This window comes from Pomacea canaliculata, linkage group LG12 (assembly GCF_003073045.1).
Source record: "Pomacea canaliculata isolate SZHN2017 linkage group LG12, ASM307304v1, whole genome shotgun sequence".
Lineage (NCBI taxonomy): Eukaryota > Metazoa > Mollusca > Gastropoda > Architaenioglossa > Ampullariidae > Pomacea > Pomacea canaliculata.
Genome location: NC_037601.1, coordinates 14,031,744 through 14,045,406, shown reverse-complemented (window position 1 = coordinate 14,045,406; position 13,663 = coordinate 14,031,744). Strand labels below are relative to the sequence as shown.

The 13,663-nt window shown below is 47.1% G+C and overlaps 1 protein-coding gene across 1 annotated transcript in view; it reads right to left on the bottom strand.

Annotated features, from left to right (window-relative positions):
- LOC112576771 overlaps positions 1–13,663 on the bottom strand; it is a 114,448-nt gene that overhangs the window by 27,855 nt on the left and 72,930 nt on the right. Inside the window, 1 exon segment of the mRNA XM_025259460.1 lies at positions 8,612–11,102. Coding sequence (XP_025115245.1) covers positions 8,612–10,066 — 1,455 coding nt within the window. The 5' untranslated portion in view covers positions 10,067–11,102.

Here is a 13,663-nt window from a genome sequence, read left to right as displayed (position 1 = left end):
TTCTCACCAGGGGTTCGATCCTACAACCTGGGGCGGTCTACGGTCTGTCAAAGTCGCGGGTTCCTGACCTGCTCGGGGGTTAGTTTGTGAAAAAAAGTTCACCTTGATGTCATGCAGCTGGGATGGGTACAATCAAGGGAGGTAAACCTGACAAAATACGGCCCTTTCCATGCCCAGCACTTGATACGTTGAACCACTCACATTCCCTATCCCTACCACGACCACTAGGTTACGAGACCTTTGACTTTGCCCCTCCAATGTATTCTCATGAAATGGAAACCCATTTGACACTATTTCCATGCAGGGCATATCAACCTCTTCCCTTACCCGCCACGACTTGCTTACGTCGGCGCAAAGTCCAACTGGCTTAAGGAAGATCCTGGCAGTCTGGAAATGACAGTCTCGATAAGTTTCACCAGACATAACGGTCCTGTTAGTTAACCAGCATCTACACAGCCACCTGATTACTTATTCATTCCATGAGCGGCGTCCTTTTATCCGTCGGAATATATACGATAGAAAAAAATCAAAAAAGAAAAAAAATCCGAGAAATATCATGGCGGTATTTAGAAAACGGTCATTCTCGTTCCAGGACAGCCTGTCAACTGCTAGAGCCATGCTAATACAGCGGACTCAATACTCCATTTGAGTGCGTGCCAGACCGCACGATTCCGTGTCTATAGATTGCATCCCCTCCTCTCCCCATCAGCCATCTTCCCCATCCCCTCAGCAATTGTACGGAGGTCATTCAGCAATGGAGCGCCGTGTATTTCCTGCGGGATTTCCAACTGCTGACATAATGTGAAAGTGATAGGGTATAACCAGTCAATGCAAATTCTCATACGGCGAGGGCCAGGAGTTGGGGATCAGCTAATCAGGAGGGTACGGTGTTTGTTTTGTTTGTATCCTCCCACCCCGCCAACTCCTGTCAAGTTAGTACCGATCTCTAACATTTATAAACCTTTTAAAACAATTTTAAATATTTAAAATCTCTAAAAAAACTGAACAGAATTGTTGAGAAATGTACAAACCGGGTCACGTACAGGAAATGAAACTTTGAATGTTTAGGAGAGAAACGTATCAACGCTGGCGAGAGAAAGAAAGAAAAAAAAGGTGGAGGAGTAACAAAAGAGGTTTCCAACATTCCACTCATTCCTTTTCACTTTCTGTTCAATAGTCGGTGGCTTGACACGCATTATTCAAACACAGGCACGCCAAGGGCAGACACCTCGTTATGCTGTCGACACGTTCGCACGCATGTGTTGCACCTACAGACCAGGTAGCCGGCGGCGGCAACAGGAGGAGCGATTGTGTGTGGAGGTGTCGACGACCGGTGGTGCGACCTACAATGGGAAACACTCCGAGGGAGCGACTTTGATGAGAAAACGCGCGAGCGAACAAACACACACACATACACGTGAGTCATTCAACTCTATTCATTCATTCAACAATGTCGAACAGGACTGATATGGCGGTATTCCTCTGTATGTGTGTGTGTGAGTGAGAGATTTCAATGTTTGTTTATGTTTACAAATTGAATATGCGATGTCATCGGAAGGTTTGCGCGGATGTTCGTGAGTGTTTACCTGTTTGCATACATCACTGTGTAGGTGTGTGTGCGCGAGGTGTATACATTACCGTTGTAGGAATGACAAGTGTAGATGTAAACACTCGCCAGTTTAATTGTGCGAGATGTGAGTGGAGGAAACGTGCCTCGTTTTTATCTGGATTAAATTCTGCAGGACCATCTTCAGCCAACAACGAGGTGCATTCATGGCGATAATTTGCCTCCGTCTGCCAGTCTTCCGTTCAGCTTGTCGCACACTTACACATATGTTTGTGTGTGTATGTCTATGTGTGTGTCTATGTATGTATGTCTATGTATGTGTGTCTGTGCTCACACGCGCGTGCATCCCCGATAGCCCTTACCCTTCATCTCTACTTGGAATCGGATCGTCTAAATATCCTTCACATCTAATCGTTGGAGGCTTTCACTGCCGGACCGTGTGGTTGGGTAATTAACAGCAATCTGCTGATGTCTACCGCATCCCGGGTATCGATGATATCTGCTAGAGGATGGGGAAGTAATTCGGAGGTCTCTAGAAGAAAAACCACCCACAAGTCACACAGGAGGTGCGAACATAACTTGTTCTTTATCTCGGCGCCGCACGCTTGACCTGCAGGATGAAGATACAGAGGTCCTGCCATCAGCAAGACTGACTCTGTGTCCGCAAGTCTTGCAAAAATGGGTGGGAAAAAAATCTCTATCAGCTCATCTCAAAAACCTTCAGAAATAGATTTTTCTTAAAGAAAACGAGCTTTGCTCGGGGTCATAAATTTCGTGAGAACACAGGATGTGTAACGAATACATCGTATAGATAGGATCTCTTTCTCTCATTCTACCTCAACCACCGCCCCTCTACTCACTCCTCTCTTGATTATCGTGGTTAAAGTTAGCGAACTACTACTTTAATACTCTAAACAAACTACGCAGGGGTTCAAAGGTCACACGACAGACTAGAAACATAAGAAATGTTGACTTACCACATTGGGAGACCAGCTAAGGTAATTGTTTTTCTCTGTAACATCCGCAGCATCACGCATAGTTCACTAATCGAAGAAAAAAGATTATTTGTTGTTGTTCTTTCCTTTTCCACACAAGCTTTCCTTATTATTCCCAAGCGATGTAAGACAATGTGTGTCACAGGTAAAAATTACCTTGCCTTCACCTTCCTCAGGTAATCTTAAGTTAAACTTGACAGTGACGCAAGCCGGGGACACAGTCGCCGTTGTGACAAACAAAACTTGAAGTCAGCAGCAGTAGATAACAACGTTACACATCGGAAAACAACAGACGATAGCACACTGATGTCGACGCATGCGCAGGGTCAAATGAATCCGCGACTCATCGATATGCGATGCTTTGTCGTCGGCTGTCGTCGATATGATACGGTAGGAGGTCGCAACTGTTGCCCCGACATGAGTGGTGCGAGCTCATGGGAGTGGGTCTGGCCGGTGACAGCAGACACCAGACTGGTTGTTGACAGAGGTAATAAATGCAGCCAAACGTGTCGTCACTCAAGTGTGTCCTTCCTGACCAAACATGCGCTACCCTGCGTTGGAGTGAACGTTGGAACGCCAGGAATGTTGGGCCCGCCTCGGACAAGTCGCCCCCTCAAGCCACTGCGACCCTGTCGTCTGCTGTGCTCCAGCAAAGGTAAGACGTCGACCGACCGACCGACCGACTGACTGACTGACTGCCCATGTGTCGCTTGGTCGCGCGGCAGGGATCAGCTTCTCACACCTGTTTCCGCTGCCGCTTGCCAAGCCTTTCACCTGTGTCCCACTTTAAAAGCCGCGGGTCTTTTAACTCTAAACGTCCCCCCAACTACCCCACCGACTACCCTCACCTCACCCCAGGTTTCTAGTTCGCATGTGGTGAGCCGGCACCACTCAACCGCAAACCCAAAACGTTGGCGGTCGGAGGGGCCACGCATGTGGGAGGGCGGGGAGGTAGGGGTGTGGGAGGGTGAGAGGGTGAGAGGGAGTGCGTTCAGTGGTTGATAACCCTTTCAGACTAAAGCTTGAATTTCTGCCGCTTTCAGCGATTTGATTCATGGACGAGATAGCGTGCAACCGGGTCAAATATCCCCGTGAAGGAGAAACCTAGCAAAAAGTATCTCTTATTTCCACCACCCCCCTTTTTTTTTTTTCTTTGCAAGAGGCATGTCTACTCCGTTTAAATAAAACTTGTCATCATTAATTTCATAAAGGCGTTATAAACAAAACAGACCTCTTCAGTCCTATTTTCGTTGACTCTTTTTTTTTTTTTTTCTTCTCTCATATGGACATGAAGTGTAACCTGTCATACACCAGAAACTACGAAAATTATCTTCGAAAACTTTATCATGTTTTTCTGGCTGAGATGTTTTCGGCTTCAAGTTACTTACTATTCATCCGTACTGTATCTTTCTTCAGTCACTCTGCAGTTGAAAAGAGAAGCAGAGGTCGGTCACAGCTATCAGTTTCTGTCTGCAGCTTGACAAGTGAGTAAATATGTGAGAGACTAATGAACAAGTGGCAGGGGGACATTAGCAGGGATGCTGTGGTATTGAATTGCTCAGGACCAGGAATGTAGATTGATTTGAACGCAGCTACACTTCGAGACATAGCAAGGTGGAGGTAAACATCATATCACCTAGGGTTGATTGGATGGTGAGCCCAGCCTCCTCTTCCTTTGGATTTTACTTTCCTGGATACATTATCAAGCTGCTGCTGTAAAGTACGTGGGAAAAGATAGGAGTTTTTGTGTTAGTGGTCCAGGTGAGAATCGAACACAGAACTGTATACTTTACTGTCAAACCCATTACATCTCCCTCTGCCCAAGACATGCCACCTATAACATGACATGACTTACATGGTAACGGATGTAACAAATGAGTTTCAATCGCATCTCTCTCTCTGGCAGGCGCTCAAGCTACCCTCACTGATTCACACAGAAGCGGAGGCAGAACGAGACGGAGGAACAGCGAGAAAGAAGAAAAAAAAAAGGGGACATCAGGGTGTGAGATTACAGTGTGAGATCAGGGTGTGAGATCGGACTAACGGGACGGGCGGACACACGGAGCAGTAATATTAACGACCTCTAACAAGATAATCTTATCTACCGCCATTCACAAAGCCTACAAAACGTGTGATAGTTGATAGTCGTTGCTGGGAGCACTGCGCTTATGGCGGCCCCTGTCACTCACAGTACTGACATGTCACTCACTCAGGCCCCTCCCCGTTCAGTCCAGAGATTTCCAAGGAAACTCCCTTCCCTCCATCCACCCTCATTCCCTTTCCCTTCGTTGAAATCGCTCCTCCCAGTGTGTACCTATACCTGAGTCAGCGCCAGATGAGGGGGATGTGACGTAGCGTGCGTGGAACTGAAATAAAACGTCAGACGCCGTAATGACAACGGTTTGCTAGTCGTCATGGTGACGTAATAACGGGGAGCGGAGATACTCCACATGGAGCACCCACTCGGTCTTTCACCAAAAATATCTGATCTCTCGTGTCCACCAGCGGACGCTACAAACTGGGGAGGGTGGGGATCGAAACTGGGAAAGGCTCTTCACCCTGTGAGAAAATATTTTTACAGGTAATCAGTAAATCCGGTCGCGTGGAGGTTAAGAGTTACCATGGATGTGTATAGGTGGACTGCTGTCTCCCGAGACCAACGCTTAGCCTTTGAGAATGCTCCGTTGCTAGTCTCGGTGAGCCTAAACAATAAATGTGACTAAACCGGAAGCTTTGTACACTCCTGCCTCGTTTTAGTAGAAAAAAATCGTCTGCCAGCAGTCTTGTAATACAAGTTCGTGGAGCTACAGTCCCCAATACAGCAATGATCAGCTGTGAGGTGAGTTCAGTTCCCATGATGCTCTTTCTCTGCACGTGACACGTGTTTACAGGCATGGCCGTAATAATTACACCCTTAGTTGTCGGCTCGGTGGAGAACATTGATTTTCCCGCATGTCCATGCCAGTGGCAGCAGCAGCAGCTGCAGCATCTGAGACAACTTAACCATTTGTAATAAGAATTAAAGGGATCACCCCTGTGACAGGGAGCTGTAGTTAGCTGCGGGCCCTGCAGCCGGCAAGGTTTGCTTTCTCCGGGACATTTCTACTGGCGCACAGTACAGGCGTAACACTTGCGGTCTGCTGCTTTTTTTGGTGTGTTTGCCACGTGTTTCCTCCATCCTGCACCCAACCCTACCCACTGAAACCAGAGGCTTGTCTCTCTTCTCAGATCCCTGAGTCATCCGTTCGTGTCAGCGCCATTATTTATTACGATTCTTTACATTTTCGCGACTTTGCATCACCATCATCCTTTCATTCCACTCCTCCTCCACTTCTGTTAGTTAATTATTTAGTCTAATTAACCTACAAGCACCGTACACCGGAGACTATTACCTCCTAACATTCCACATACTGTTCATTCCTCAAAGGTGACGCTGTCAAGCCTGTGACCACATAAAGACTAAACCGAAGCCAACCTCGAGGATAAAATTTACCCTGCGGTGACATCAGTGGCAGGAGCTGGGAAGAATAAAAGCTGACAAGACACCTGTACAACTAATCAACAGTAAATATGATACTTAAAAAAAAAATATGTAAGGACAGTCGCCATCTGAACGCGCTCACAGCTCAGTGCGCATGCGCTTGGCAGGGGGGCTCGGCGGGAGGTTCGGCTCGCGCCTCTCGCGACCGGCGCGCGCAGCCTGCGCCAAGAATGCGTGCACCTGTACGGAAAGCCGTGTCGGGCCCACTTAACCGCCGCGAGTACCGCTAATCTCACCCTGGCGTTGATTAGCTTTGCCCACCGCTCACTGCAAAACGCTCGCAGCTTTACACGTGCGCGAACAGGGGGAAGTTGGGGATTGGGGTGGGATGGGGGATTAGGATGAGGGAAGGATGGGTGGGTAGGTGGGTGGGGAAGGAGAGGAGAAGAGGCTGTGATGATAATTCAATTAGTACTGCATGCAGTCTGTGTGTCTCTCTGTAGCGATAACGATGAATGCAGTCGCTGCTTGTTTTGTTGCTTTGTTCAACAGAAGCAGATTGCTGATTAGCTCGGCACGTTCCCGAATTAGCGTTCAGCGTCTCGCATGGTTAACTCCGGAACGCTTGGCAGGTGTCTGCGTTCCACAGAGCTGTCTAACGCCCGTTATACTTAGAGGTGCATGCACAGTCTGCAGGCGCACACACTGCTAACTCTATGCCTTCATGGGGTACAGGCAAGATGGCTGAATCTCCTGAACAGGGCTCCGCAGCTGTACAAATCTTCCCAAAACGCCGGACACTGAATGGAAGGACAGAAGACGGTTCTCCTGTGTCGGATATGGACCGTCGAAATGAAAATAAACTGATAAAACGCCGAACGAATGAGACTAAACACACCTGGTGGGAATCCCCTTGGTTTGAAGCATCCGGGCATCTGTGTAGACTCGCCAACTCTTCTTATCTGTCTTATAAAATGCACATCGATGCATCCGGTCACACAATGTGCGCACGCAAAACTTTATACACAACAGCAAGAGGTGATCGACTGCAAGGTACAGCTACAACAATAACTATGTGACTAATGCCGTCGAATAATAATAAGAAGAAGAAGAAGAGGAAAATGAAGAAGAAGAAGAAGAAGGTGCTATATGCATATAAAGAAAACAGCCAATCGGCAGAGTCGTACTATCAGCATAATAATATCGGCAGTGTTACAGGCAACAGTATTTAAAGACAAAGATAATATATGATGAATAAAAAGATGGACAAAGATGAATAGCCGTACAGCTACAATAATAACTGTGTGACTAATGACGCCAAATAATAATAATAATGCTCAACATGCATGTAAAGAAAACAGCCAATCGGCAGCGTCGTACAATCATCACACTACAGCTGGAAGAGCTCTATCGGCGGTGGTAATGGCAACGGTCTATAAGAAGCACTGTAGAGGCGGGTGTGACACAAGTGTCACTCTGTCACTAACACTGTCAATGTACAGAGAGAGAGAGATCTGAATACCAAAGGCTCACACACAACACTATTCACCACACGGCCTTTCGTCCACCCAGTAAAGTTCCGGGGCACAAAGGAACTTGTATGCCTGTAAGGAGACACCCACGCTCATAAAAGCGGAGTTCTAAAGACATCAAAACGCTTTTTTTCCCGATTTATTAAAGTGTAAGAAAATTTCCATAATGCCACTCCAACTGTTAAATTTACAGCCACTCTTATGATGGTGAAAGCAGTTTGACAGCTTTTGAAGTGAGCTCTACACAAAGATGGTTGTCTTAAATAGTGTGGGACGATTTAAGTTTGTTTCTCTATATAAATAGATATAAAAATTGCTTTCCCTCTCCATATCTACACACACACACATATAAGTTTAGTGTGAAAATACTTAAAAACCCGTTGCTAATATCATTAGCGGCATACATCCTTCTTTTAAATCCTGGAAGTGCATTTGTGTTTTTATACCAGTGAGTGGTATGAGTGGATATTTCATCAAACTTGAGTGTAATGTACTTAAAGTGTGACAAACAAATTGAAAATAATGAGTGCATGCAAAGTTTGATTGATGTTAGTCTCTGCTAACTGTAGCTCTAGTGCGATGGTAATCTTACTTATCTCAGGCGTGATTACCTCAATGATACAAGTGACAAAGGCTAAAAAAATTTTAACAGTCATAGCATAGCTAAGGTATTTAGCACCGCCAATAACACACTAAACACCCGAATAGACAAGATTTTACAGTCGAGGGTATCCAGACAAGATGTCTGCCTCAAGCAAAAGCAAAAAGGATAGAAGTATCATGCTGTTTCTTCATAAAATGTAATCATGAGAGAGAATAAACACCAACAAGGAAGATTACAAAGGAGAAGAATCCGTATATTCAAGTGGTGTCTGTGAGGAGACTCACACGAAAGAGCAAAGGTCATCACGGCAAGGCGAAGTAACTCTCACAACACTGAGAAACGTTGATATTTTCGTCAGCTTGCTTGCTTGCTTCTGCTGGCTGCTTGAATTGAAAGGTATTCACGACACGTCACTGACACCGAGATTCTTACCTGCTTCTGAGAGTCCTCGGGAATGTCTTTGAACATGCTCGGGTGAAGCCAGACTGAGCCAGGACCAAAGGTAGGTATTCCAAGGCCGACATCCACCCGTCTCTTGTCGCTCGTTTGGTGCTCCGGGTAGTCGACCTCCTTGTCCTTTCCCTTCCGTCGGATGGCGAATCTGCTCCCAGCGTTCTTCTCGTTCTCGGAGCGGCGTCGGGTGGGGGTGACTAACCCGCCGTTGGCGATATCCAGATTTGAGCAGTAATCCATCGTGTTCTCCGGAATCTCTTGGTACGGGTTCTCCATCACGGGGTCAAAGCTCCGACCCCCGCTGGAGTTGGTACTCCGATCGGACTGACTTCTACTGGTTCCAGAAACTTCCAGGCGACTGCGCCTCGTGGACGCCCCACTGCCTTGGTCACTTAAGGTAGCAAAGGTCATGGGTCGTTCCAGATAGTGAGAGCTGTTACTGGATAAGGATGTGTCGCCATGACCTAGTCCTACACAAGCACGATGTTGCGGGGAAATCCGCAGAAAGTCTAACGAGTTCCGGTCCGGTGCGAAAGGATCTGACCGGAAGTCTCTGTTACCCACAGCCGACAGAAGGACAGGCGGAAATTGTCTGGGGGCAGGCTCGGTGACCTCACACTGAGACGCGACGAGGAGGAATGGCGCGTCAGTTTGCGTAGCACGTGCGTCGTCAGACGACGGTCGCCGCGAGTCGTGGTTGAAGAGCTGGAACTCTGAAGAGGCGTCATAGGACGGTTCTTCGAACGACCCAAACAGTTCGCCGAGTCTTTCGTTGGAACCGAACCACGTGTCGTCTGTAGTCGTGGAGAAAGTCGACGATCTTTTGCGGAACTCCGTCTGGTGGGGGCTGGAACACGTTCCTTCGTCAGAACCATAAGGCCTGAATTTCAGGCGCTCCAAAGTCGTGTCGCACGACTCGGAGGTTGAAGAGGTCGGAGAGTAGCTACCCTTGATTCTGCCTCTTTCCAGGAGGCGTTGCACGTCCGCGCGGTCAAGTACGCGGCGCTTCCGGTATCGCCGCCGTCTGCCTTGCGGCCTTGACCTCCCGAGGACGGAGCGGTGAGCAGGGGAGGAAGGATGTGAGGCGGGATGTTTCAGGAACACGTTTCGTATAGGATTGAAATCCTGGCCTACAAACAGGGATCTCTCGTGGTCTAACGTAAACACTTCATCGGGAACGTTTTCTGTTTTCTCGAATCTCCACTGCTTGGTTACCGGCATTTGCCGAGGTGAGGACGAGCTATCGACCCTATTCAGTTTAGTCACATGGAGGGCTTTGGGTTCTTTCCTTTGGCGTTTCTGGCAAGGTTCGTAAATGTGGTCTACTTGGCAGTCAAGAGTTGCTGGGCCTGCTGTAAGTTCTTTTCCATTATCGCAGACAATGGTGGGCGCGTCCCAGGAGGTTAGTCTGTGACGGACAGAATCAGGTTCCATTATTCTGCCTCACTTTTCCTCCGAAATCCTCAATTTAAGTCTGACTTTGCCCATATGCTTCAAAGAAACTTTGAGCCAAGGGACTTGATTCTATAAATTGGAAGCCTGAGTCGACAGAATCACCTCGCCATGCTTCGAAATGAACGTTTCAGACTGATAAAATTGTATACTCGTCCTGAAAACAACTCACATTCTTCTCAAGACTGTGGACGTTGGAATATAAAGAAGTTCCCTCTTCGGGCAAACGTGACCCATAGCCACGGAATTTAAAGGGAGACCACTCTCTGATCCATTCTGCGTCGATTGTTTGAGTATTGGCGACACTATGTCGCGATGCATAAGTTCAAAGGTCGCCATGGAGCCTGTCTGCTAAGTAATGCTTACAGTAGAATTGTAGGACACTACCTACAAGACACCGGGAAGGGCGGGGGGAGTGGTTACTCTCGCCCACACAGTTTACTCGCCACACACTGGATGAACAAATTCTTCCATACACAACTGGATTCCACCACACACTTTAACTCCAAGTCGGCAGCACTTTACACCAACATGAAACACGCCATCGTCTTTTAGAGCTGTATATTTTCGGGCTCGAGAAGCCGACGCAGACTTGTTGACACTAATGCAGGTCTAGCAGGCAAAGCTTCCAAGACCAACGCTGGGGCAAAAGTGTGCTGAATAGGAAAACACCAGTTCCAGAATGGCACCGCTTAACCCAGTCGCCGCTGGCAGCAGGACCGACCTTTTGGGCAGGACGGCCGAACGGCGCGTAGGATCGATTCCTGGCGGTGGGAATAAATCAAAGCAGGAGCGAAGCTTACAGTCAGGGTACTTCCCCTCCGCGTGGCCTCGACAGAACAAGTCTGGTGCTGGGCGTTTGATAAACTCGGCGAGAAAGCTTTAGCTTTATTGTCCAGGCAGCACTTTTTTGCTTTTGTTTTTTTTTTCTTTTGCGCACAGTACCTTGCAGTCTCCTAAGGGTGAGTATCGCTCAGCGACAATACGAACAGCAAGAGATAGTGCGCAGTCCGAGCGTCTGCAACATAGTGCAGATCACTGTTTCATCAAAATCTTCAGTACACTGAATAATTTACCACACCTGAACATACCTGAAAATTACCCGAAATCGTTACATTGGCTTCCTATTTCTTTTTTTTTTCTCTCTCTCACACACACAGAGACACGTGTACTGATATTCAAGCCTACACACACACTCACACATATACACATGAATACACACATCTCTTAGGTCGTATGTAGATGTCCGTTGTTCTAATATCTCCTTACCATCTGTAGAAAAAAAAATAAAAAGAAACTGGATGTATCAGAAGGAATGTAGTCACATGATCGTACTATTGACATTAGTGGAAATATATTGTTTCCCTGAAACCCCACACGAGCACTAACATCATCCTCCCTGGACACAGACCGACCAAAAACAGTTTCTCAAATGTCATCTTGGACGTGAGACCGACGACGCAGCAGATGTTTTATAAAAAAAGAAACAACATCGAAACACCAGCGGCGGTCGAGCGGCAGTCGAGTCCGCAGGACTAAACATCTCTTCACAAGAAGCAGACGCGGCGATTTCTGCTCGCGCAAAGCACGCGCCACTGATACACAAGGCACTGGCAGGGAGGAAGTGGCTCAAGGTGCAACAGCTTCTGAGAATTTCGTTCCACACTCCAGCCTCCGATGGACCTGCTCACTCGGCCGGGAGTCTCGGGGCAGACTGCCGCTCTTCTCCAGGGCTAGCGGCTTATTGTACGGCCGGTCAGACGGGGAGGTGGGGTGTAGGTGGGTGGATGAGGAGGAGAGAAAAATTGCTGAGACATGCAGAATGTGGGGCGGGGGAAAGGCTGATCGAAACTCATCACATTAACGACACCGTAAATTATGTCATACAGAAAAAGACTGGCGTAGGGAGCCCCTTCCTCTGTCCATCGCCTTGCTGTAAAAATTTTCCTCCTCACTTTCTTCCCATCATCCCTCCCCTCTACTTTCTCTTATCGCAGAAGCAGAAGCTGCGCCGTGATGCTCTCCTCTAAGATTACCTCCATCCATTGACTGAAAAAATGCACCGAATGTCCTCGATACACCTCTTCCCAGGAAACTAGAAGCTGTTTGATGACATAAAGGGGCGATGTTAAAAACGCTTTCTACCTCCCTTCCTCCGCCATCTTCCTCCACCCTACTCTTCTTTTTTCCGCCTTTTTGCGCAACCTTTTGCGGTGAATTGACAAAATCGAATGGCCAGTTAGCGGGAACCTGTGGGCTGTATGTGCGAGGCGACCGGAGTGCCCGGCTGTGTCGGAAGGCGAAAAGTGCTGACGGATGGCGACGAGGTCTCTAGACATTTTGTCTGCATGGCTACGTCATTATGCGCCAGTAAAGCTGTGCCTAGCCTTGTTTTCGTAGCTGAATGCTGATTGGATGCAATTCGATAAGCTTCTATTGGGCTAGCGCCAGGGACGCTGATTTCTCTTTGATTTCTAGATGACAGATATTTTCTCCTGTCGGTTCAGAACAAGCAAAATAAATAAAAGAAAAAAAAATTGCAAACGAAAGCTAAAAAAGTTTTAAAGCGATAAAATGCTTTTCTTTCCTTGTCTTACATTTTCTATAAATAAAACGGATGACTCTATCGATGTGATTTTTTTTCATTCTTATTTCTAGTAAAAATTTTAATAAATTTGTTAATTTCGTGAGTTTATGAGTCTACAAACCCAACTTACGTTTGAGTGTTGATGTCCTCAGTCGCCTAGAAATGTAACATAACAACTTCTTTTCGTTTGAGTGATAGACGTGCTTCTGACTGTCGTGTCCAAATGCTTTGAAGAGATGAAGATCAAGGATTCGTGCCAGGCGTAAATCACGTGCTCTCTGTTCAGGATTTTTCTGTTAATGCAACGTCAAAAGATACCCGGATCTAAGAAGCTAACTCGTTCGTTTTAGTTCTCTTTTACTGTTTCCTGTTTTTTGGCCACACATGAATGAAGATGCACCTGCTGTTGTGGTTAGGAAGTCATAACATAGAACACACCGAGAAGAAAAAGAAATTAAAAGGGAAAAAAAAATAAGTGTCCCGAGATGTCTCTCAGGGTTATCCGTCCTGAAAGCTACAGCAAAGCTAATGACCTTAAAAATCGTAGGACTGTGGTTCACTGGCTTCCCCTCGCCCGCCTGCAATAAGCAGTTTATGACCCTCAACTCGTCGTCGGCTTGGTTACGCAGATTTTATTTCACGGGCTTCCAAAGAGACTGGATGGCAGAACACGCCATCTTTTGCGTCTTCTACAGTCAGATATGTCCCACCCCACAAAGGGCGGCAACTTAATGTCAGATATGTCCCACCCCACAAAGGGAGGCAACTTAACGTCAGATATGTCCCATCCAACAAAGGGCGGCAACTTAACGAGGCAGGAGTACATGCACAAACAGGATTGCAATCAAACAGCCAGCGCATTTCCATAGAAGTGTCTCGAATTGAAATGTTCCTGTCGCCCGACAGCCATTTCTGGCCTTGTCAACCTTTATGTCCATTTTATTTATTTATTTCTGACTTCTTCTGGTTCCCTTCCTCGCAAAAGTGTTGTC